This window comes from Fistularia commersonii, chromosome 2 (assembly GCF_037954325.1).
Source record: "Fistularia commersonii isolate RoL2024-O1a breed Wild chromosome 2, RoL_Fcom_v1.0, whole genome shotgun sequence".
In the NCBI taxonomy this organism is placed as follows: Eukaryota; Metazoa; Chordata; class Actinopteri; order Syngnathiformes; family Fistulariidae; genus Fistularia; species Fistularia commersonii.
This window is the reverse complement of record NC_141285.1, coordinates 20,944,261-20,969,177: the sequence shown is the minus strand read 5'-3', so window position 1 is coordinate 20,969,177 and position 24,917 is coordinate 20,944,261. Positions and strand designations below refer to the sequence as shown.

At 44.1% G+C, this 24,917-nt stretch overlaps 1 protein-coding gene across 5 annotated transcripts in view; it reads left to right on the top strand.

Moving 5' to 3' along the window:
• The first annotated feature begins 354 nt into the window (after positions 1-354).
• pcnx2 (pecanex 2) overlaps positions 355-24,917 on the top strand; it is a 38,709-nt gene continuing 14,146 nt past the window's right edge. Inside the window, exons 1-29 of one of the 5 annotated variants that reach the window (XM_086172335.1) lie at positions 355-755; positions 2,370-2,572; positions 3,257-3,374; positions 3,467-3,512; positions 6,158-6,663; positions 6,741-6,935; positions 7,135-7,617; positions 7,687-7,864; positions 8,833-8,983; positions 9,072-9,214; positions 10,024-10,099; positions 10,223-10,358; positions 11,109-11,251; positions 12,226-12,379; positions 12,882-12,914; positions 14,106-14,277; positions 14,391-14,501; positions 14,831-14,922; positions 15,251-15,360; positions 16,214-16,322; positions 17,362-17,454; positions 17,558-17,708; positions 18,389-18,530; positions 18,609-18,786; positions 22,155-22,263; positions 22,351-22,480; positions 23,597-23,655; positions 23,738-23,953; positions 24,036-24,289. In XM_086172335.1, coding sequence (XP_086028461.1) covers positions 603-755; positions 2,370-2,572; positions 3,257-3,374; positions 3,467-3,512; positions 6,158-6,663; positions 6,741-6,935; positions 7,135-7,617; positions 7,687-7,864; positions 8,833-8,983; positions 9,072-9,214; positions 10,024-10,099; positions 10,223-10,358; positions 11,109-11,251; positions 12,226-12,379; positions 12,882-12,914; positions 14,106-14,277; positions 14,391-14,501; positions 14,831-14,922; positions 15,251-15,360; positions 16,214-16,322; positions 17,362-17,454; positions 17,558-17,708; positions 18,389-18,530; positions 18,609-18,786; positions 22,155-22,263; positions 22,351-22,480; positions 23,597-23,655; positions 23,738-23,953; positions 24,036-24,289 — 4,644 coding nt within the window. In that variant the 5' untranslated portion in view covers positions 355-602. Of the gene's footprint in view, positions 756-2,369; positions 2,573-3,256; positions 3,375-3,466; positions 3,513-6,157; positions 6,664-6,740; positions 6,936-7,134; positions 7,883-8,832; positions 8,984-9,071; positions 9,215-10,023; positions 10,103-10,222; positions 10,359-11,108; positions 11,252-12,225; positions 12,380-12,881; positions 12,915-14,105; positions 14,278-14,390; positions 14,502-14,830; positions 14,923-15,250; positions 15,361-16,213; positions 16,323-17,361; positions 17,455-17,557; positions 17,709-18,388; positions 18,531-18,608; positions 18,787-22,154; positions 22,264-22,350; positions 22,481-23,596; positions 23,656-23,737; positions 23,954-24,035; positions 24,290-24,917 lie in introns of all 5 variants that reach the window. The other 4 variants (XM_086172325.1, XM_086172316.1, XM_086172307.1 and 1 more) reach the window with 4 other exon arrangements.

The window sequence follows — 24,917 nt, the reverse complement described above, 5'->3', positions numbered from 1 at the left end:
GTGAATGTGTAGTGCACGCTGCAGGGAGAGGGGGTCCCTCAAACAGGAACCTGCGTGTTTATATAGGTTCATAGGTCAGATTGTTCAATGATTTGAAATGCACGAAGTCCATGCTGCGATATGAGTGATTTTGCATGCAATCCGCTTGTCTTTGCCGATCAGCGGTGACGGAGGGAAACATAATGGGAAGGGATGGACGAGGGGGTGGGGGTTGAACGGGAGGGTGTGAAGGGAGGGAGGCGGTCAGAGCTGCGCATCTGTACAGGCAGCTAGAGAGAGAGAGAGAGAGAGAGAGAGAGAGAGAGAGAGAGAGAGAGGAGAGAGAGAGGGGAGGGGGACGGTGGGGGGCAGGAAAGCCAACAGGACAAGATGAGGACAGCGGCGATAGCTATGGACGAACCGACACCGGGATGGGGGAAGGCAGATGGGAGGACCGCGCCGAGGACGACGGATGCGGCGTGAAAGAGAGGGCGTAGGAGGCAGAAGCGCTGCAACATGGAGGAATAGCCTGCCTTGTCATTTCATTGTAGCCTAGCAGCAGCAGCAGCATCAGCACCATTCGTCCGTCCGACCTGAGCGGTGAGGAGGAGAGAGGAGGAGAGATGGGCTCGCAGGTTGTGCAGACCCTGCGTCAGGGGGTTTGGGCATCCCTGACCGGAGGATGGTACCATGATCCGGACCAGAGTAAATTCAACAACTCCTGCCATCTCTATCTGTGGATATTCCTCCTGATGCTGCCACTGTCTCTTCATCTGGTGAGTTTTTTTTTCTTCTCTCACATCAAGCTGGGAACATTTCGTTCAAGGCCTCGTAGGGGGCGTGAGGTGATCACAATATCACAATACCTGTTTTTTTTTTTTTTCATGTGGCCTTTTATCCCCTGGTGGATAAACCACGATGATCTAACATAATCCATCCTCTGCTTCCTATAGAGAGGAATAAGCTATAAACCAGCACTGTCGCAGTGTTTTCCCTGCATGCGGTGACTGAACGCATGGTCGCTCCTGGATGTGGCAGTGAGAGAAAGCATGAAAACGCTTCCATAGCATGTTCATGTCATGGCTGCATAGAGGTGAAACAAGGGGCTGCATGCCTCCCTACACTGAGCACTTGTACAGTCAGTGTGGCGGAATGAAAAAAAAAAAAAAAAAGTCCCCCGTCCCAACTTTTGCTGGAGGGAAATAAAGTGGCATTAAGTTAAAATCCAGGGATAACGTTGGCGAGCGTCGCGTTCCCATGTGTTGGTGAAAATTCGAGCGGAGCAATCACGGGAACAAAGAGGGCAACAGGTCAAATGTCCACAAAAAATAATAACTAATGAGTTTTTAGTATTGAAACCTTTCACTTTTATAACATTACCTTCAGCCATGTGAAGTAATTACACATGCAAGACGTCATTGATAAATAAATAAATATCTACAGAACTGATGTATTACACTGAATGAATATGAAAATATTTTTTTCATCTCCAGATAACACAGAATATACAATTCTTACACATTACTGGTTCAAAGTTGTGAAATACAAGTTGCAGATGCATGTCATACAAACCCTTTATTTTAAACAATAGGCGTGTTCAACAATGCCTCCCTGTCTTTTCTAATCAAATGCAAAAGTCTTAATCCTGATTTTAATTTCAACCTTTACAAAAAAATAAGAAAACGTCATATTAATGCAATATATAGTGTAAAGGCGTTCATATGCATAGGGTTGGATGGAGGACAATGAGGCTGGTTGAGAGTCTCTGTCAGTGAAAGGGTATAAACAGCCGTCTAGTGTTGTATGCAATCTGCTGAATAAAAAAACAACTATTATTTCAAGTGTGATTGCAGCTTAACCAGAAATGATCTATTCTTGTCCTGTGATCAACATCAGGAAACCTTTCTAATAGAAGATTTTAGCCGCGTGTTTATGAGCAAATTATGATACAATAATTGTGGTTGATATTGTTTTGTAACATTCTGAAACAGTGATCTCTCATCTCAGTTTAACTAAATTATTTATATAATTCATTATTTATATTATAAATAGAAGTATTTGTTAAAACGTACGATAATGCAAGATATTTCATCCAAAAATACATGAATTAGTGCTATTTTGGGGGGGGGGGGTTGCTACATCCGCTTAACTGCAGCAATATGTAGCACTAAATAACATTAGTTTATTGCACAGTTGAGTAAAAGCAAAGTCACAGTTTCAGCAGGGGTCACGGCTCAGACGTCTAAGAGCTTTGCTGCTGAAGCTGCATGAAAGTGTAGCTACAACAGTTTAAATAGCTTGTATGAAAACATCTTGAGCCTCCCCAGCAAAGGAGGAGGAGAAAAAAGAGGCACATTTCAAATTCCTTTCCTTTTCTCTCCTCTCGACAGGCATTGCCCCCTACTACCGTGGCGTTGAGCATCTACTGCACCTCCATCACTGTCTTCTTCGTCCTCATGAAGCTGGCCAACTATCGACTGCACCTGATGTTCGACGAGGGCGAGGCCGTGGTGCGAAGCAGCCTCTCTGACCTCAGCAAGGCTCCGGAGAAGAAAAGCAACGCCTCAGATTCCTGCTTGCCAGCAAGCATCAGGTAAAAAAAAAAAAAAAAAAAAAAAAATACAGACATGTTAAATCCAGAAATCAGTGTTGACATTTTAGGATCAAAGAACACACGCATGCACATGAACACACACATGTATATTTATATTCAACAGACGGTCGGTACTGCTGGCTCTGCTCCCCTGATGGGTTAGTATTTAGAAGATTTAGGCCAGGGGGTTAGCTCCCTAATGATCGCAGCTTGTGAAATGGCACATTTAGGCCCGAGAACTTCTTTTAGAACATTGTATGACGGAATCTGACAATCTTCCTTTTTTCCGTTTACACTTTTAAACATGTATTCCTCTCTTTGTGTCTTTATTCTTCTCATTCTCTGAGTTCTGTCAAGGTTCTCAGGGTAGGATGCTTTGCTCCATTTCAACTGTGACAAAGCGGTATGACGAGGGAAGGCCAGTTATCTCTAGATCTTAAATAAGCTCTGACAAGCTTGATGCGCGCGGTGACTAATAAAAGACAATGCTTTACTTCCTGTTCTGTTTGTTTACTCCTTATTTTTACAATCTTTGCGGCAGTTGCAGAGCGATGAAAAAGTCAGCTCTGATTAATATGAATGAGGGTTTTTAACTATTCGGAGAAAAGTGCTAATGAAGGTCACAAAAAAAGTGTCTTTGCATCATTTATCTCAACCCCCCTGTGTCTCATCTGTATCTGATAGAAAGAGCAGCACGGTCCCGGACAGTGTTGCCATGACGATGTTGGCTCGCAAGCGTACCAGTCCGGTGATACAGGTGACAGTGAAACAGACTGAGACGGACCCAGGACTGATCGGGGTGGTAAGTGACACTCGCCGTTGTGAATTTTTTGGATTGGAAGTTACATCGTCGGCGCATCTTGACCACTCGTGTCTGGATTCTCTTCTGCATAGGAGTGTTCGAAATCAGACGACACCAAGATGGGGGAAGTTGACGCGGGTATGTTACAGATGGTTCTCATACTGGGGAAAGGGTATAAATAACTGGATTAATCAATGGAAGGAATGCTGCTTGAATTGTTACTGTCTCAAAACACTTGTCTTCCAAAAAAAAAAAAAAAAAAAAGGGAAAAGATAGGAGACCCCTTGTCTTTCTCTGCCCAGAATTCCTTTATAGTATGTGCATCTGACACAACCAATTACCATTTTTACCGATGGGGCTTTGCCGTGCACAGCCTGAAGGAACGCCATGGGTCACTCTTCCCCTGGGCTCACCACCCACAGGAAGGCCTGTTGGGTGCAGTGTGAGCCAGGCGGCAGTCAGAGCGGGGGGACCTCGGCGGTCTGATCCTCGCTTGCAGAAGCTGGCTCTTGGAACATGGAACGTCACCTCTCTGGCAGGGAAGGAGCCTGAGCTGGTGCGCGAGGCTGAGAGATTCCGACTAGATATTGTCAGACTCACCTCGACGCACAGCGTGGGGTCTGGAACCGAGAGGGGCTGGATTATTTTTTTGTTCTGGAGTTGCCCCCCCGTCTCGGCGCCTGCATGTTGGGGTTCAACACGGTTGAGGAGAGAGTAGCTTGTGGCTATGCACCCAACAACAGTTCGGTTTAGCTCCCCCATTTGGGGTTCCTAGAGGGGCTGCTAGAGAGCGCTCCTACCGGGGACTCCCTTGTTGTACTGGGAGACTTCAACGCAGTGGGCAACGACAGCGCGACTCGGAAAGGCGTGATTGGGGGCGGTGTTTTGTTATTGGACTTCTGTGCTTGTCACGAATTGCCAATGACAAACACCATGTTCAGGCATGAAGGTGTCCATATGTGCACTTCGCACCAACACACCTTAGGCCACAGTAGTTGTATCCTCGGACTTGCGGCGGCATGTCCTGGACACTCGGGTGAAGAGAGGGGCGGAACTGTCAACTGATCACCACCTGGTGGTGAGCTGGCGCCGATGGAGGGGGAGGATGCCGGTCCTGGCAGGCCCAAATGTAATGTGAGGGTCTGTTAGGAATGTCTAGCAGAGTCCCCTGCCAGAAGGAGTTTCAACTACCACCTCCGGAAGAACTACAACCATGTCCCGAGGGAGGCGGGGGATATTTAGTCCAAATGGGCCATGTTCCGTGCTTCCATTGTTGAGGTGGCAGAATGGCGGTCGAGGCTAGCGGCAACCCTCGAACCCGCTGGTGGACTCCAGCAGCAAGGGATGCCGTCAAACTGAAGGAGTTACCGGGCCTTTCTGGCCTGTGGGGTTCCAGAGGCAGAAGTTAGGTAACAACAGGCCAAGAGGCATGCGGCTTCGGTCGTTGCTGTGAGAAAAAATTGGGCGTGGTAGGAGTTCGGGGAAACCATGGAAAACGACTTCCGGTGGGCGTTAAGGAGATTCTGGTCCACCATCCGGTGGCTTGGGAGGGGGAAGGGTTGCCGCTGACCTCAACTCAAGACGTTGTAGATCGGTGGCAGAAATACTTCCAAGACCTTCTCAACCCCAATGAAACAACTTCCAATGAGGAAACAGAGCCAGGGGACTCTGGAGTAGACACACCTATTTCTGGGGCTGAAGTTGCTGAAGCAGTCAAAGAGTTCTTCGGTAGGGAGGCCCTGGGGGTGGATGAGGTCCACCCTGGGTTTCTCTGGATGCTGTAGGGCCAGTGCTGCTGGACTGGCCGACAGGTGATGATCCCCCTGTTTAAAAAGGGGGATTGGAGGGTGTGTTCCAGCTACAGGGGGATCACACTCCTCAGCCTCCCAGAAGGGAGTCTCTTATTTGTGTGTGAGGAAAAAGAAAAGCTAAGAGGCCGAGGTTGATCTGAGCTTCTGATTTTGGTTGATATGATGTAAAATGCATAGGGCTGACTATCCTTTGGTGAAAAATTAGTTTTTTGTGCGGTCTACTCAGGTACGGTAGGCTAGAGCGATGCAGAATTGTGCATGGTTTGGACTTTGATTTGCAAGAGTGAGTCCACAGAGTCCAGTTCGGTCCCTCTTCGCAGTCGGCTTAAAGAGGGGAATAAGTGGTGCAATGCATCAGCCGAGTACACATACTTAACCAAACGTTTTAACTTCTTTATTTGATACAACTCATAGAGCCTTATTTTATTTTATTCAAAGTCGAAGCGTTTCGATTGAGCTTGATGTATGTTTTTGTTTACTAGGCTACGGTTGTGCAGGGATGACGCTACTGAGGCCGAAACGAGACAATATTAATGGCAGCGAATTGAATGACGCCGAAAGGATTAGACAGATGTATTAGAAGGAACTCCTGACCTTACAAACAGATGTTACTTATTTCCTGTCTGCGCAAAGTATTTCTTACGCTGCTTCTTGCATTTATTTTGCATTTCAATCCGCTAATGCAACCTGTAATAAGGGGCTTCCTACTCCAGCATCCCCCGCGACCCTGAGCGCAGGATAAGCAGCACTCAGGTGGACGGATGATGCTCACGTATCGAATATAAAAATATACAACATATGCAACCATCCACTTGGTAAACAGCATGTTGTTACATTGAATGGCGATAATTAATGTACTTAAATAAATACAGTAATGTAAGAGTTCACATGTTTTGATTTATTCATATGATTAATGTGTAACTTTTTAGCATTACCCCCAGCCAGTCACAGGTGTGTCTACTCTGACTCCAGGGCAGGTAGAGGCCCCTCCGGAAGACAGGCCGGCGGACAGATCCCCGCAGCCGAGCCCAGACCCATCCCCAGATGACCTCTCCTCCCCCAACCCCGACCAGGCGGCCCCCCTGCTGCGGGCCCAGCAGAGGCCCCCCTCCCGCGCTGACGCAGAAGAGACCAGGCCCGGATCTGTTAACGGGATGGGGAAAATGGACGCGGAAAGACTTGACGGCGGAGCCGTGAAAGAGAAGGCGGACGGTCAGACCTCCCGAACCGGAATGGACAGAGAACTAATGGAAAGGGAAATAGTAACGGCAGAGCAGGAAAGAACTGAGTGGGAGAAAGAGAGCAACGATAAAGAGACCGCAGACAGAGAAACAACAGATGAAGGTCTTCCTCCCTCCAAGGGGAGCGAAGATGAGAGTGAGGATCGTAAAGAGCCTTCTGATGCCAACAATAACTCATTGGAAACCCCTCAGGACTGCCAGCATGACTCAATCGACATCCCAGAACCTACCGTCCAGGTAAATCCACCGAATATAAATACGACTAGATTCCGAAGGCTTGAATGTGACGAGTGTTTCCTGCGTTGTTTTTTCAGGTTGAGCAGGTGGAGGAGACGTACTGCTCGGATGAAATCGAGGTGGTCCTGGTGGACAACTCCGGGCCGTCGCCGGCGTCCGCTCGCCTGGATGACAGGGACACGGTCAAGATAATCATCACCATGAGCTGCGACCCCCAGACCGCAGCTCAGCTGGAGGAGAGCGTGAAGCAGAGCCTCCTGGAGAACGCGCAGGTACCGTCGCGCATTTGCCGATGGGCATCCATGTTTGGCACCCTTTCGTCCCCGTTGGCAGCGTTTAGGCTTTGCAACTAATAAACAATCGGTGAAATGCTTAAACTCCATTTCTCGGCTTTCGATTTTAATCGCAGCTTGCAAAAGCTTCCTCCGCTTGAAGAAAGTTAGATTGGTGATATGTGTGTATGTGTGTCAGGCCCAAAAGGACGCGGGCGAGTGTCATATCAAGATACCTGTCATCACCTTTGACTCCCCCGAGGAGGAGAAACAAGAGGAGGAGCCCGGAGAAGACGGTGGCGCCTCGGAAGACGACCCCACACTGACGCAACAACGGACGACCAGCCAAAACGAAGAGTTTCACCTGTGCAGGGAGACGATCAATTCGGAATCGACCACCCTGGAATGTCCGGGACAGGACGGGGAACATCTCGGGACGACGTCGATCCATGACGGCACACCGAGCCCGCAGCTGACCAACGACAACAGCTCATCTGGAATCGATGTTCACTCCCACCACGATGACACGGACCCCCTGGATTCGAATGTGGATCCGCAGGGTTTCCTGCGTCTGCCGCCGGCTCTGGGTCGCTACGGGCCGGGGGGAAGGACTCACATCCGCGGGTTGAGCATGGACAGCGGGAAAGACGCCGTGCTGCTCTCGGATCGTAACCACAACACGGTATGCTCACGCCGTCTCGGTTTCGATGAAACCCTTCCGCGCGAATACAAAAATCTCTCTCTCCGTCAGACCACCATGACCAGCTCCAAGTCCGATCTTGAGGCGAAGGAGGGCCAGATTCCCAACGAATCAAACTTCCTGGAGTTCGTTTCCCTGCTGGAGTCCCTCAGCTCCAGAGGAGGAGGTCCGAGTGCCCAGGAAGATAAGGTTGCCAGGCCCAAAGCGGAAGAGAGACCATCAGTGGAAGGTGAATGCCTGCAACAGGGTTTGTTTCCCTCCCTCTTTAATTTGTACAGTTTGTATTGGTTGAAGTCTTTTGTGGTTATTTTGGCTCTGCTAGCATTGGTACACAAGCTACAGAGACTGCTCGGCCAATCTTCTGTTCTTCAGATATAACCGGCATTTTAGCGGCTATTATACCGTGCTACTTTCAGTACCGTATTCTATTCACCGTCTTTTTCAGACTCCCAAAATGAAGGGAAAAGTGCACAAGACGGTGGCGAGAACAGCCATGATGTCTTGTTTAGATGCTGAGGATGGATAGGGTCAGGAATGAGTCCGACAGAGGGGAGAGCACATTAGAAGATTGAGATGGTTCGGACGTGGACAGCGAGGGGTGGTGAGGATCTGCCGGGCTTGGAACCGCCAGGCAGGAGGCCTGAAGGAAGACCAGAAAGGAAATATATGGATGGAGGGAAGGAGGACATGATGTTAGTTATTGTGAGAAGAGGATGCAGGGAATGGGGTTAGACGGAGGCAGATGATTGGCTGTGGCGACCCACGAACAGATATCCTTTTCAAACTGACTTTGTCCTTAAAAAACTCCAAAACTCCTCTCAATCACTGGGTGTGAAATAATTTAAAAAAATGATCAAAAAGTTATATATATATTGATTCAACATTGTTGAATTGATTGACATTTCTCTGTTCGATTCATCGGGTTTTGACCATCTTTAACCCCTTCGCACTATCATTCAAACAAATGGAAGAATTTTCTGGCACACCAGAAAGTCTATCGCTGTCATGTTGTGGGCGCCAGGCTGTGAATCATCTGACAAAAACAGGCAAATCAGATACGGAGGAGAAGATCGACCATCACCGTGGCGACCAAACCAAATCTGCCGACCGATGCCAGGCTGGGAAAACGTGAATTGTTGTAAATTATAATCAAATCCCCTTCTGCTCTGTCTCAAATTTCGATACCGCCGTTTGCAGAGCCCGCGAGTACGATTTCGAAGCCGGACGAAACCAAGACGGAAACCAACTCTGACAGCAAAACAGAGAGACCCAAACCTCCCACCAGCCTGGCTACAGGGACACAACAGGCTATACTGCCCTCTCACATCCCTATTGTCTCCCCGGACAGGTTTGCGATCCCGGTTGCATGTTTTGATTCAAATTAAAATAAAATGTATACCAGGCTCTCCTTGTTAGTACTCATTTTCTGTCTCCAGTCCTCAGACGGACAGAGAGAAGGACCCAGACTACGACTCTCTGCCCTCTCAGACCTCTCAGTCAGAGAGCTCCATGCTGCAGGTCATCTGCAGACCAGAGGCTACCAACAAAGAAGATGCCTACACCTTCCATACTGTGCACAGTAAGCGAGCATTTGGATTTTTATGCAGCTGATGCTACAACAGCTTAGCGCTTTTTTGTCTCCGTCAGAGAATATCATGATCTTTTGCACCAAAATAGGAGAAACTCTACCTGCAGCTTTACTGAAAAATGATACACATTTATCATATATGCAATATCTACACTGCTCAAAAAAATAAAGAGAACACTTAAAAAACACATCCTAGATCTAAATGAATGAAATATTCTTATGAAATACTTTGCTCTTTACGCTGTTGAATGTGCTGACAACAAAATCACACAAAAATGATCAATGGAAATCAAATGTATTAACCCATGGAGGTCTGGATTAGGAATCACACTCAAAATTAAAGTGCAAAAACACACTCCAGGCTGATCCAACTTTGATGTAATGTCCTTAAAACAAGTCAAAATGAATCTGTGTTGCTTCCTGAGTGGACACTATGATTTCACAGAAGTGTGATTGACTTGGAGTTACATTGTGTTGTTCAAGTGTTCCCTTTATTTTTTTGAGCAGTATATTTACTATATGATTATAATAAAAAATCAAAAGTGTTTCTGTAAAATTTTTTTTTTTTTACAAATGAATTTTTATCTGATTTTTGAAATGCACGATTGGACCCATCAGTGCTTCAATAGATAACATTATAGTTACATTTAAAAAACATTTTGATTTTTCTGCACTTTGGCCTGCTCTGTTTCTGCACTTCAACCATCTCCAGGGTTGATGGCGAGTTACGATTCTCCCTATTTCCCGTACATTTTAAGAAATGTTTTATCCTCACAGATGTACTTTATGTGTCCTGCCAGGAGACAGGCCCCGGAAGCTGTACGCAGAGAGAGCCCTCAATCTGCCGCTGGGAGCCGAGCTGATCACCGGCAACATGTGGTCTCATTTTCTTCCTCTTCATCTAATTTTCTTAACTTATCTCTTCCTGCCTTATCACATTTCTTCTGCGATTGCCACTGTGTATTGACATCAATCTCACTGTGTGCGTTCCGCATCCAGTGATCTGCTGTCGACTTCCTCCAACTCCGAATGTCAGGATGGCCTGGCGGGCGCTCACGCCGACTGTCCTTTCCAGCGACGGATCATCCCCTCGCACAGGCTGCGCCCAAGACGGACGCATCCTGAGATCTTTCAGGTGATCATCCGTTCATCGCCATCCTAATGCGGCCCCGCTTCCCGTCCCGATCGATCATCTGCCGAAGACCGTTGCGCAAATGAGACGTCCATTCAGCCTTTATATTTAGAGACATGCAACTATTCTCTCTCCCTTTCTTATGTCATGTAGAGAAATACAACCACTCACGTCATATAAAGACATATAACCATTCAGCCTCTTGTTCAAAATGACTGGACAGTTTATGTTTTTTGGATTTTGGAAGGAAACCGGAGAAAAGAAATCCGCTTAGTCGCTAGCCCAACCAGGGAAGCCTCACCTTCCGCTGTCTTGAGGAATAATAGAGGGAAAATAGCGTTTGCTTGTCCTCCCATGTGATGTTTCCTGATGATTCATAAGATGCCAAAGTAAATATTACATTTAAAAAAAAAAAAAAAAATTTTATCCATTCAGATTGTTTTGGCGAGAACCGACAGATTTGATGGAGATGTCAGTTTTTGCTTTAATATACAAAAGCTGTCTGTTATTGTCTCCATGGTCAAAGTAGAGAATGGCATTTGTGCTAATATATTGAAAACTCGACAGAAACGTTCCTCTCGCTGAGCAATTGACTGGAAACGCAAGATATGTCCACTAAGCATCTCCTCTTTTTCTGAATCAAGTGCGCTGATGAAATGTGTGTTTTTTTTTCCGCCTGTGTGTGTGTGTGTGTGTGTGTGTGTGTGTGTGTGTGTGTGTGTGTGTGTGTGTGTGTGTGTGTGTGTGTCTCAGGAGGTGGACTCTCTAGACGAGTCGTCAGACACCTCCACGCAGGAGAAACCCACCAGGAAGATTTACTACAAGCTCAAACTGCTTCCCGGAAAGTGGATCAACATTTTATATGACCGACTGACCCTGCTTGCCTTATTGGACAGGTAAACGCACACACAATCACTCTCACACACACACACACACACACACACACACACACACACACACACACACACACATATACTGTACATACACACATACACGTTGTAGACATAACACACCTTCCAGCCTGTGCTCTTTAAGGTGAGCCTATTTCTTTTTTAAACTTTCTCCTTAAACACAAGAGTTAAATCTCCCTCTCTAAGGGTTTAGCCGCAAGGGGAATTTGGGGGGAAAAATGTAATGGAATTTGTAAGAAGTAAAATTCAAACATGTCATCCACCAAGACAATTAGAAAAAAAACAATTTTTGGTATGGTATTAGTTTTAGTATTTCCATGACTGTGAACAAGCACATTTAAAGTGTAGACATTTTTAGGATGATTTCTTTTATTATTATTATGTACTATGCATTATGTCTGTACTGTATCCTTAGGTGTCCAGAAAGGCGCCTTCAAAATTAATATGAAATACTAATTATTTATGTATATATATATATAAATAAGTAAGTATCATATTATATTATATTATATTATATTATATTATATTTGTAAATATGCACACTTATGCATATATGTATATATCCATAGATATATTAGCTATGATTATATATCATAAGTTATTATTTTTGTCATCATCATCATCATCATCATTATTATTATCCATCCATCTTCTTCCGCTCATCCTGCACACAGGGTGGCGGCGGATGCTGGGGCCTATCCCAGCTGTCATCGGGCGAGAGACAGGGTACATGTTGGACTGATCGCTAGTCCCATTACTATTATTATTATAATTATTTTTATTATTATTGATATAAAAAGACATTCAAATACTAACGCGGATCATAATAATAGTTAAATAGTTTCGGTCCAGGGGCCTGACTGAACCCCCTGGTGGCTGAAAGCAGAATTACAGGTGTAACAGACACCGCAACCGTCGTTCGGGCTACTGCATATCTGATCGTGCTCTTTGTTTTGCAGAAACCAGGATATCCTGGAGAATCTGGTTGCGGTTTTTATGGCCTTCCTGGTCTCCTTCCTCGGGTTTGTGCTCCTCAACGATGGCTGCTTCAAAGACTTCTGGGTCTTTCAGTTCTGCCTGGTCATCGCCAGCTGTCAGTACTCTTTATTGAAGGTGAAAAAGACAATTCTGTTTCTGTTCAAGGCAAGAGTCTCGTAGGTCCCCGTATGTCGGGGTTGTGTGATATGAGAAAGAAATTGAATTATTTTATCCAAGACTTCCTTTTTTTCAACTGAAATCTGGTTTTAAAAAAGAAAAATCATTCTTAAAATTAAAAATATAACTTCAAAAGTGAGAAATGATTTCAATAATTCTGTTGCTCCTAATTAAGTAATACTTTTCTGATAATTTTCTTGTTATAATTTTCTTATTTTGTTCTGATATTAAGGTCTTTCCCTTTTTATTGTTCAGTCATTTCTTGAAAATCAATCAAAGAAGCGAACTGAGCATCTGCTGTGCTCGAGGATTCATAGTAAATTATATATGAAGCCATAACCAAAGTAAAGGTGACTTCAGGCCTTCCCCTTCCGATTAATCTTTTTTATTTCAAGCTTTCATTCTTCTCACTACGCTTTCTTCTGGACTCAGCATCCGTCTCCTGCATTTGTTTTTCCAGAGTGTCCAGCCGGATGCAGCCTCACCCACGCATGTGAGTAGTTTACTCGACCCCCCGCCGCTCGATCGCAGAGTCAGGACGCAAACGTTCCTTAAAAAACGAAGTTTGAAATAACTTCAAACTGACTTGTTTACAGAACACCAAGGGAAACCCCTCTGACAAATTTATTATTTTGAAATTAAAAGACACAATCTTCTCTTTGGTGTTCCTCCTGCCTGGCAATTCCAACCCCAACATCCGTCTACCAATATATTCACCGCCTCTGTACATGACCTAAACATCTCAGCCTTGCTTCTCTGACCTTATCTCCAGAATATCTAACATGTTCTGTCCTTCCTGATCCTCTCCATCCTCATCACTCCCAAAGAGAACCTCAACATTTCATCTCTGCTGTCCCCAGCTCTGCTTACCATTTCCCCCTCAACGCCAATGTCTCCAAAGCAGAAATAATCACTGGTCTCACCATTGTCTTGCATACCTTTCCTTATATTCTGGCTGACAATCTTTTATCACACATTAACCCTAACACTTTTCTCCATCCATTCCAACCTGATTGAATCTGTTTCTTCACCTCTTTTCCACACTCTCCATTGCTCTGGACTGTTGACCTTAAGTACTTAAAACCCCCCACCTTCTTTATCTCCACTCCTTGTGCCCTCACTGCTCAGCTTGGGTCCCTCTCAGTCTCACACATGTATTCTGCCTTACTGCAGGTAACCTTCATTCCACAGACTTTTGCCCACCAGTTCCCTGCACTCACTAGAGATCACCATGTCATCTGCAAACATCATCCGTGGAGATTCTCGTCTAACCTCATCTTTTAGCCTGTTCATCACCACTGTAAACAAGAAGAGGCTCATAACTGACCCCTGATGTAGTCCCACCTCCACCTTGAACTTCTCTATCACACCTCCCGCACACCTCACCACTGTCTCACATCGTGCATACATGTCTTGCACCAGCAAGTTGCTAGCCCCCGTATTTTCTGCAACTTTACTATCATGTTATTTCTTAGCGGTTGTAATCAGGATGCTCTAGTGAATATTACACAAAACAAAGACACAATACTTTTCCGATGTCGTAAATTATTTGCCTCCCGACCAGAATATGCCCATTTTAAATGACATAAGATGTTAAATTACTGATTGAACTACAGTATGTCTTATGTTGAAGTAAGGTGAAGCCCGACCTGACCTGAGTGTGTATTTGTGTGCGGGACGGCAGGGTCACAATCAGTTGGTGGCCTACAGCCGCGCTGCCTACTTCTGCATCTTCTGCGCGTTGATCTGGCTGCTGGAGCAGCTGCTGAGGAGGAAGGACCTGCCCGTCTCCACCCTGTACGGAGTCACCATCGTCTGCCACGATGCGCTGGGGTTCTTGAGGAACCTGCTAGTAGGTAGGGAGGAAGTCCGAGGAGAGGCGAAGGAACATGTTGGATAATACACGTCGGATCCATTTCTGTTTGCGCTTATATTTTCACCCGATATTCTTCATCCGCGGCTCGAACAGGTTTCACACATTGCTTCCCCATCACTTTCCTGGTGGGACTTTTCCCTCAAATCAACACCTTCACCATCTACCTGTTGGAGCAGATCGACATGCACTTTTTTGGTGGGACAGGTTTGTAAATTCATCTTTGTATTTGAATCCCTGATTATGTGTTAAAATGTCGTGAATGCTAACCTTCATTAGCTGAGCTAGCAGATGCTATGCTTATCTGTATTGATTTTAAAGCAGTTCTAACACCACTGAATTGAAGTCTGGAATAAATAAAAAGGATATTTTATCACTTTTTTTCTTTGATTTTTATTTATAGATAGTTTTTCTTAACATCAAAAGAATTGTTTTGGGGACATCTCTACAGATTTAGTAAATGTTCGCGTTTTATCCTAATATTTTTTAATGCTAGTTTCTGCATTCCCCTCTCTTCTCTGCTTTCCGTGCATTAGCTGCGACGAGTCTCATCTCTGCAGTCTACAGCATCTTGCGCAGTCTGGTGGCTCTGTCTCTGCTCTATGGCTTCTGCTTTGGAGCTCTCAAGGTAGAAATTTAATGGATGCTCCGCTAAAACCGAACCTATCACAGCCCGGTGAGTTGGGAGTAGGTGTTATCTGCTCTCTGAATCTGGTCATCCTCCAGGGCTGCAGGAATAGAAGGCTTTTTATAAATAGCCCTCAGCCAGGAAGTTTTAATAATGGAGATGAGTAAAGCTGCAGCAAAATGGTGTTATTCGTCCTTTAAAGGGATGAACGCAAGAAAGAAGTCGAGGAGAAAAAAAAGGGCGGTTTTGACAGCGAAAGAATTCAAGTACAAAAGTACGCATTCGCATTCACGTCAGTGTGCATGGGGTTTTGTTTGTGTTCTTGCAGGAGCCCTGGGATGAGCAACACACCCCGGCCTTGTTCTCCGGTTTCTGTGGCCTTCTGGTGGTCTTCTCCTACCATCTCAGTCGGCAGAGCAGTGACCCGTCTGTGCTGCTGTGAGTTTCAGTGACTTACCCTTTGATCAGCCCCTGTATCGCACTGACCATGAAAGTCACAATTAGATATTTCTGTACTTTGTTCAAAAACAACGCGCAATATCAAGCATGCTGTACATATTTGTACACTATACATCAGGTTCTTCTCCCTTCATTCATTTTCTTACTGAACCAACCAACCGACCAACCAACTAACCAACCGACAAACAAACGAACAACCAAACAAACCAAAACACGATAGATTGATATGTAAGAAAGTAGATAGATGGATAAATAGATAGATAGATGGATGGATGGATGGATGGATAGATGGATGGATGGATGGATGGATGGATGGATGGATGGATGGATGGATAGATAGATAGATAGATAGATAGATAGATAGATAGATAGATAGATAGATGGATGGATGGATGGATGGATGGATGGATGGATGGATGGATGGATGGATGGATGGATGGATGGATGGATGGATAGATAGATAGATGGATAGATAGATAGATAGATAGATAGATAGATAGATAGATAGATAGATAGATAGATAGATAGATAGATAGATGATAGATAGATAGATAGATAGATAGATAGATAGATAGATAGATAGATAGATAGATAGATAGATATAGATGGATGGAGTGCTAGAAACATACTATATTTAAATAATAATGGGAGCTACTTAAAGAAACACTGTGCATACTGAAAAAGAAGTAAAATAAGTGTTAAAATTATAATTATGCTTTATTCGCAACAAAGAATGGAAAAAAATAGACTGCATAGAATATATATAAAACAAATGGATAAGTGCTGGATACATTTAGACATTGTATTTTCTAATGTCACATTTTATTTCAAGATCTCTGATCAAGTCGAAGATAATGCCTGCCTTGGTGGAGAACGAGGAAGAGGAGGACGAAGAAACGGCAATAAAAGACCCGCTGCCGAAGAAACTTCAGAATTCCATGGTAAGGTGCAATCGGCGAAACATTACGTAGACGATTCAGACGATGCCTACGTTGAAGCTATTTTAATGTTCGGGGGTCGAAATCATTATTTCGGGAAGCAACTGTTGAAATGCGTCCAGTATTGGCCGGGGATTGATATCACTGGCAGAAGCTTCAGCCTGGCAGCTGCCCATCTCCAATTAAAAAGTGCCCGTCTAGATACTTGTCTGCAGGGACGCATCGCTCTAATGAAGTGTTCATTTGTATCTACTCTATATTTGTTTCAGATGGCTGGCCAAGTCCTCAGTCCCTACAGATACTAAAACCGTTTTCGAGGTCTACTGGGGTCACTGCATTTCGTAAATGCACAATACAAGCCATTACTTATTTTGTAATCAATTAAATTGAGTGGAAACACCAGTTTGTAGTTTTTGTATTTTGATAGTTTTTGTAAAGCAGTGGGCGAGCTGTGTATCCAGATTAGTGAACCGCACTTTTTACTTCCATCCAGCTGATTCCGATAAACAAAGTCACTTCAATAATCACAGAGACCCAGAGAAAAGGCAAACTGTTTGTCAGATTTAATAATAACCCAATTATTGTTAATGGTTTGGGCTCCTAGCCGCTATGTACAAAGTGTATCTGACATGCGTAAACAAACATTTGAATAATCGTAATCCCTTGATCGTTATTTTAACTTTAATTTTCTTTGCCTTGCAGCAGCGCTCACTTTGTCCCCCGCCCCCTCGTGACTATACCAATTAATTCTCAATGACGCCGCATCCCGCTGAGACGATATCTGTAGACCAAATGCTGCTTGCAAACATTTGCTATCAGTAATTTAAGCATTTATGCATCGGAGAAAAGAATATTAATAAGTGACACGGATCTCCTCAACTGCTCCCTAGCTACGAATCTTCTGGAACATCCCTTTGACATTATTTATGGCCGTAGACATAAATAATCACGCACTTATGTGAGTCGGGCGGACGGGTAGTTGTGTTGTCAGCCTGTCGGGGGCTGTAAATAATTGCGATCCCTTCCCTCCTTTGCACTGCAGAGGGAGATCCTGCTGTCGGACGTGATAGTCTGCTCTGTTGCCTACATCCTAACCTTCGCCATCACCGCCAGCACTGTGTTTCTGTCCCTCAAGGTGAAACAACCATTTCTTTTTCCCCCTCCGCCCGAAAACCTCCGATTCCTCGGTCTTCACGTAACAATAATGCCGAACGTTTCCCGTCATGTACCTCCGCCAGCCATTCGTGACCATCGTGCTGTACGCGCTGGCCGGGACGGTTGGATTCGTGACCCACTACCTTATACCGCAGCTGAGGAAGCACCACCCGTGGCTTTGGATCTCCCATCCCGTACTCAAGACCAAGGAGTATCACCAGTTTGAACCGAGAGGTCGGGACGGATTTATTTGTCGTGACGAGTCGCTCGGCAATGATGCACGTAAACCTATCGGTGATCTAGATGCTAACCAAAGAGCACAGACCAAAAACTATAATGGCTAATATTAAGATACGATACAATACCATTACTGATGTTTATAGCTGGTACATGTTTCACCCATATCTATTATACAGTTTTGCTGGTAAAATGACATTTGTAGCCTTGCTCTAAGGATGTGTCTGCAAATTTCAACAATACCTGTGATTTCGGCAACACATTAAGATGAGCACAAAATCGAAGTCGGTCGGAGCGTTCACAAGTCCTCTGGAGGCACTTATGACCCCCGGTGTGGTTCGCCGAGCCCGAATTTTTATGTACCGAGCCCAGGCCACCCCGTGCGTGACCCCCAGATGCACGTAACCTCCTCCGCTGCGTCGAGATGTGCACTCAGAAAACTTTGAGCACTTGATTGAATTATTCATTCAACACAAAACATTTCCAGCTGTCTGGCTTCGCTCGCTGCGGAACGATTAAAATTCACATTGTGTTCGTGCACGCTGTCGAAAGCCAGAGGGAAAATTAAATCTATTAAAACCTCGCCCCTCTGTGTAGCTTTTAAGACCCTAACTGCATCAAAAGCTAGCATCTGTACTGAACCGCTGCTCTCATTGTTTGTTTGTTCCATCTTGAAGAGGACGCCGTGCTGATGTGGTTCGAGCGACTGTACGTGGGACTCCTGTGCTTCGAGAAATACGTGGTGTACCCGGCTATCATACTGAGCGCGCTCACTAACGACGGCTTCGCCCTCAGCCACCGCAAGAAACTAGGAATCCAGTGAGTGTCCAGACAAAGCCCGACCCCCCGTTAATCATTTGATATGCTGCTGTCTGACAGGTCTTTGTCCGTCCGCAGTTGCGACGTCCTCCTGACAACCGTAGCCGGCCTGAAGCTTCTGCGCTCGTCCTTTTGCGACCCCAGCTTCCAGTTCCTCACCCTGCTCTTCACACTCGTCTTTTTCCACTTCGACTGCCCTCGCGCCTCTGAGAGCTTCCTGCTCGACTTCTTCGTCATGTCCATCCTCTTCCACAAGGTGAGAGAGCAAAACACGGGAGCGTTGATACGACTCGAACGGATACGAGAGAGGATTTAGACAATTGTTTTCTCATTGTTTTTAGAAGATAGTGTGGGGAGGGAACATCTGTGGGGACAAGTCGATGGTTTCATAAGACCAATAATGTAATGATCCCCGTAATTTTTGGCGGCACTGATCTTGACTGCTGGTGTAGTTTTAAAGTTTTATTTGCAACCATTGAAAACAAAACGTAAAAAACGACAACCACCGTAAAAGCTTGTGCCCTATTAATGGTTCATATCAAAAGTAGAAAAATAAAACTTCACATAGAGGATGCCGTAACTTTCTCTGGTTAGCGCTCTCGCAATACAACCGTTTTTCCGGCGGAAGTAAGAAAATAAAATCCTCTTACCAAAATAAAATATCAAATTCGGAAAACACAATCAAACCATTTACCTAAAATAATAACACATTTCAGGTGGTTATTTACAGATAACTTATTTTTAAGCTCCACTGAACGTCACAGGAGGTCTTTCCTACCTGAGGCTATCAGACTTTTTAATTCCTCTTCCTTCCTCCGAAGGGAATATTCAAATCTTTGTACTTTTTAAGACCTTAAAACACTTTATAGCCTTGACTTTGACACTTTATGGTTTTATTTGTGTTTCTTATTCTCCTCCTTCCTACTATTATTTATTATTGTTATGTTTTACTTGAAACTCTGGCACAACAATTTCCTTCGGGAGAAATAAAGTTGTTCTTATTCTTATTCTTATTCTTAAAAGAATCTGACGGTGATAGATGAGTCAACATCGGGCTGAAATGTTTACATTCAGCTCAGAAAAGGGTGAGAAGACAGATAGAAAGAGAGAGTCAAATAAATACGTTTTTTTATGTTTCCTTTTAACATTGTGTCCAGCTCTCCTGAATTCTTATCTTACATTTGTAGAATTTTAGTTGAGTCCAGTCAGATTATGCTCATACATTGCTGAATCCCAACACACGTGTCTGGAGGTAATAATAGCTCAGACAGTTACAGGGTGATAGCTGATATGATTTAATAATAGCTTTAATATTTGAAAAACAAATGAGACGCCGCCGTGGAAAAACATCGATTAATTCCTGGCATTTCAAATCACAACTCAAAACACATCGGTTTAAAGCGGCTTATTCTTTGTGACAGCAGCTGCCCGGTCACTTTTGCCTTATATTCTTACCACTTTGTGACTTGTTTTATTTTTAAAACAAGCACATATTTAGTATATATAAATATATATATGTTTATATATCAGAGATGTAGATGTTGAGGTTCTCTTTGGGAGTGACGAGGATCAATGGATAGGATCAGAAATGAGTCCATCAGAGGGACAGCACATGTTTGATGTTTTGGAGAGGTCTGAGAAGCCAGATTGAGTGGTTTGGTCATGTAAAGAGGTAGTGAATATATTTGTAGACGGATGCTTGGGTCGGAAATGCCAGGCAGGAGGTCTAGAGGAAGAGATATGAAGTTAGCTGGTGTGAGAGAGGAGGATAGAGAGAATGGGGTTACATGTAGAAGGTTAATTTGCTGTGGCAACCCCTGAAGGGAATAGCCGAAAGGAGAAGAATTTACTATTATTATTATTATTATTATTATTATTATTATTATTGTTGTTGTTGTTACAATTGTTATGATAATAATAATAATAATAATAACAACAACAACAACAATAATGATAATACTAATTATTATTATCATTATTATTATTATTATTATTATTATTATTATTATTATTATTATTATTATTAATAATAATAATAATAATAATAATAATTATTATTATTATTATTGTTGTTGTTGTTAGTGTTACTATTGTTGTTGTTGTTCTTTTTCTTTTTCTTCTTCTTCTTCTTCTTCTTCTTCTTCTTCTTCTTATTATTATTATTGTTGTTGTTGTTGTTCTTCTTCTTCTTCTTCTTCTTCTTCTTCTTCTTCTTCTTCTTCTTCTTCTTTCTCCTCTTCTTCTTCTTCTTCTTCTTATTATTATTATTATTATTATTGTTGCTGTTGTTGTTTTGTTGTTGTTATTATTGTTGCTGTTGTTGTTTTTGTTGTTGTTGTTGTTGTTGTTAAGCCATGCCCCCTAGGGAACCTGTAGTAGATTCTGTAGAGTCACTGGACCTGGGAGATACAAGGTTACTATCATGCATTGATGAAGGGATGCGAGTGCAGGAAGGATAGGAAGAATTAGAGAAGTGCATTATGGGAAACCCTTTTATAAAGAAGCCACAGTGTGGAGGATGTTTTCATATTCTTTATAATTTTCTTTTAAAGCAGATGTTTATTCAACTGCTGCTGAAGAGTGAGATAAAACCAGCAAATTCTTGCATTTGTGAGGAACGTTGCAAAATCACTGACAAAAAAAACAACAACAATGTTTTGTTTATTTCCGCTGTTGGATTGAACAGGAAGGTGCCTTTTGCAGGCAGCTCATCAAACAGGGATGCATATAGTGATTATTTTAAGTTTATTTAAGATAATCTTAGACCAGGGGTGCTCACACTTTTTCAGCATGTGAGCTACTTAATAAATGACCAAGTCAAAATGATCTTCCAACAACAAAAATGCAAAACATTCTTTATGTACAATATATGTTGATGTACCTTGAATAACCGCATGAGCCAATATTGTACAACACAAAATAAATATGTACATTTTTTTGTCATTACCCAAGTTTACTCTGATGACTTGCACTGAATTGAATCATAATCCGAACAGTACCCGCTTACGGCCGGCCTCATGAGCGATGACGTGACTCACCTGGTCGCGGCTTTCGCTTTTGAAGTATGTTGTGTGAAAAGATTTTAGTTCCTTCACCTTTCTCGGCTGGCTTTTTGACGGGTCGTCGGTGTGGTATTTTCCACGAATGGGCCGAAAACGCCGCTCCACATTTCCCTTCTTGGGTTTTGCGATGTTAGACCGGCAGATGAGGCGAACTCACTCCGAAAAAAAACTCCTCCTCTGCTTCCGTATGAAAATGAAAGTGAAGTTTTTGTCTTCTTACTTGGTCCAGCTCCCCCACTCATTTTATACCCTTGCTTAAATAAAATCGGAGGTAACGTGCTGACTAGCTTGTTAGTTTTGCTGCATTGCACGCCGTTGTTTGTGCACGTGCAGGGACCTCAGTGTCAGAAAAAAAATCACGTCATCTGACCGCCTGCCCTGTATATCAATCAAGTGACGGGATGCATGATAGGCTGACTTCTTTTTTTTTTTATTCTAATGTCACGCGATGGAGTGGTATATCGCGATCGCCCCCCCGGCTGAGACTGTTTCCCCCTGCAATCCCTGCCGGGTCGGCCCGTGTTCGCCCGCGACCAAACGTGTCGTCTGTGTTTGCGTCCAGATGCGGGAGCTGCTGCTGAAGCTCCACTTCATCCTGGTCTACATTGCTCCCTGGCAGATCGCCTGGGGAAGCGCCTTCCACGCCTTCGCTCAGCCATTCGCCGTCCCCCGTATCCTTTCTCCAAGACTTGCATTTTGTGTCTGTGTTAGCGCTTTTTAACACCCCGCTTGTCTTATCCTGACCCGTGGGTGTCCAGACTCAGCCATGCTGCTGCTCCAGACTCTGCTCACGACAGTGTTCTACACCCCGCTGGCTCCCTTTTTGGGAAGTGCCATCTTCATTTCCTCGTACCCGCGACCCGTCAAGTTCTGGGAGAGGAACTACAAGTAAGATCCTCGGGAATGCAACCAGCTTCACGGGGCGGATCGAACCATCTCAAATTTTGATCTAGATAAAGAGAGGGAGTGTATTCTTGACTTTCACAGAAAAAAGAACAAAGTTGATGAAAAGACAATGAACAGCAATGAATAGCCATTCTTGTTTTTTTTTTTAGCTTCAGTCCCCTACAAGATTGAATTCCCTTCAAACTACTTCAAACCTTCCATCTCTTAAAGCCTTTTTTTTTTTCCTCTCTTTGATGATCAGACCTGTTGTTTTTTTCAAACCATCACAGCAAATGTCATTTTTGGACGCTGGGTGAAAAAGGAATAGATGAATAGGTGCATTAGCTCAATCATTGTTCTTCACATAATGGCCACAAATGTGTTTTTTTTTATAGAGAATTAAATGTTTCTCGAGCTGAAACGAACCCAGCAAACCAATAAACAAACAAGAAATCCAATGAAAAAAAAAACAACCGAGCATCGACAAACGAGCAAACCGACCAAACAAAAATCCCCAAACAAAAAAACAAACTATCTCTGATGCTTTCCTTTTCTCAATTTTATTTTTTACTTTTTAATGGGCAGAATTGATTACGTACGTTCTCACACACACTCATACACACCTCAGTCAGACGTTTGTTTACACACACATGCACCGCACAGAGAAAGGTTGGTGAATTAACAAGTCAAATAAGTAAATAAAAACTGAGAAAGTAATTTTCTCAGTAAATTTCTCAATACTCAAAATTTCTCAGTAAATTTCTCAATACTTTACTTTACTTACTTTACTTTAATACAATACTTTCTCAATACTTTACTGAGAAAGTATTCATCCAAATCATCCAAGCACACATTGACGCCATGTTTCTTACTATATATGTGTTTTTCTGCGCTATATCAGTCATGCAGTCCAAGGCAGTGGCTTCTTCCCGCCTCCTAATAGTCTGATCAGCGAGTGACAGGCCCGCCGTCGGAGCCTTTTGAAAAAATAAAGGACGAGCAAAAGGGGTTCTGTAAACACCCAAAGAGAAATCTTGATGATAGCACTGCGGGGAGAGGAGCGAAAAATAAAGATCAAGTATTTTTCCTGCTGATTCCCCTTTTTTTTTTCCACTGCAGCACAAAGCGTATTGACAACTCCAACAGCAGGCTGGTGTCCCAGGTGGATAAGGAGACGGGTAAGATGTTACCGGAGTTATTTATATATTCCGTCAGCGAGACGATCGCGTTTGTCAAATTTCGAGAAAAACTTCCTCCCAGGGTGTGACGACAACAACTTGAACTCCATCTTCTACGAGTACCTGACACGCTCACTGCAGCACTCGCTTTGTGGGGACCTCATGTTGGGCCGATGGGGCAACTACAGCGCCGGGGACTGTTTCATCCTGGCTTCGGACTACCTCAACGCCCTGGTCCACCTCATCGAGATCGGGAACGGTTTGGTCACCTTCCAGCTGAGAGGACTGGAATTCAGAGGTACTTTTTTTTTTTTTTCTTCTCGACCGTCTCCTCCGGGGAATCGATCTGACGGCCGAACTGCGATCGCATCCGCCGAAAGGGACGTACTGCCAGCAGCGGGAGGTGGAGGCCATCACGGAAGGTGTGGAGGAGGACGACGCTTGCTGCTGCTGCGAGCCGGGTCATCTGCCGCACATGCTGTCCTGCAACGCGGCCTTCAACCTGCGCTGGTTGGCCTGGGAGGTGACGGCCACCAAGTACCTGCTGGAGGGCTACAGCATCAGCGAGAACAACGCCGCCACCATGCTGCAGGTCTACGACCTCCGAAAGCTGCTCATCACCTATTACCTAAAGGTAGGTTTTCGTCGCAGCGGTTGGTTTCCCGAACCCATTTATTTAGCTTCCGCACCCCTGAGGTGCACCAGTTTGCGCTGGGGGTTCACGAGCAAAAATGTACATTTTAAATGCCTATTTGATTTGCAAAGTGTTCAGAGAATTAGTCCTTTTTTTTTTATTTGCTCTGACAGCTGACCGCACGTGCCATTATACGTGATAATACAACACGGATGCCATTTTTTGGGCGACAATTTAACGACGATCTCATCGTAACGTTCAACCCAGTCTTTTATTTTCCTATTTTTTGGAGTTCAAGATGTTTTCCCCTACATGCTGAAATGTCATTTTCTCTGTAGCATTGATATAACTACAACCCAATTTTTTTTATTCATAGCATAAAGGAGAAAAAAAGAGATATGCAATGCAGTGTTATCTTTATTTTAGATGTCAAAAAGTTTTTTTTTTCTCTCTTATTGATAAGAATAGAAGCGGTCCTGATATGCAGCATGCCCTTGGCGCTTGTTGGGACGCTTTTGACTCAAACTGGCATTGAAATACATCCGGCATATCCAATCTGACACAAGAGGTCAACCCCCGTTCTGACGCCGGAATGGAATATTCCATTAAGCTAATGGACCGTCCGGCG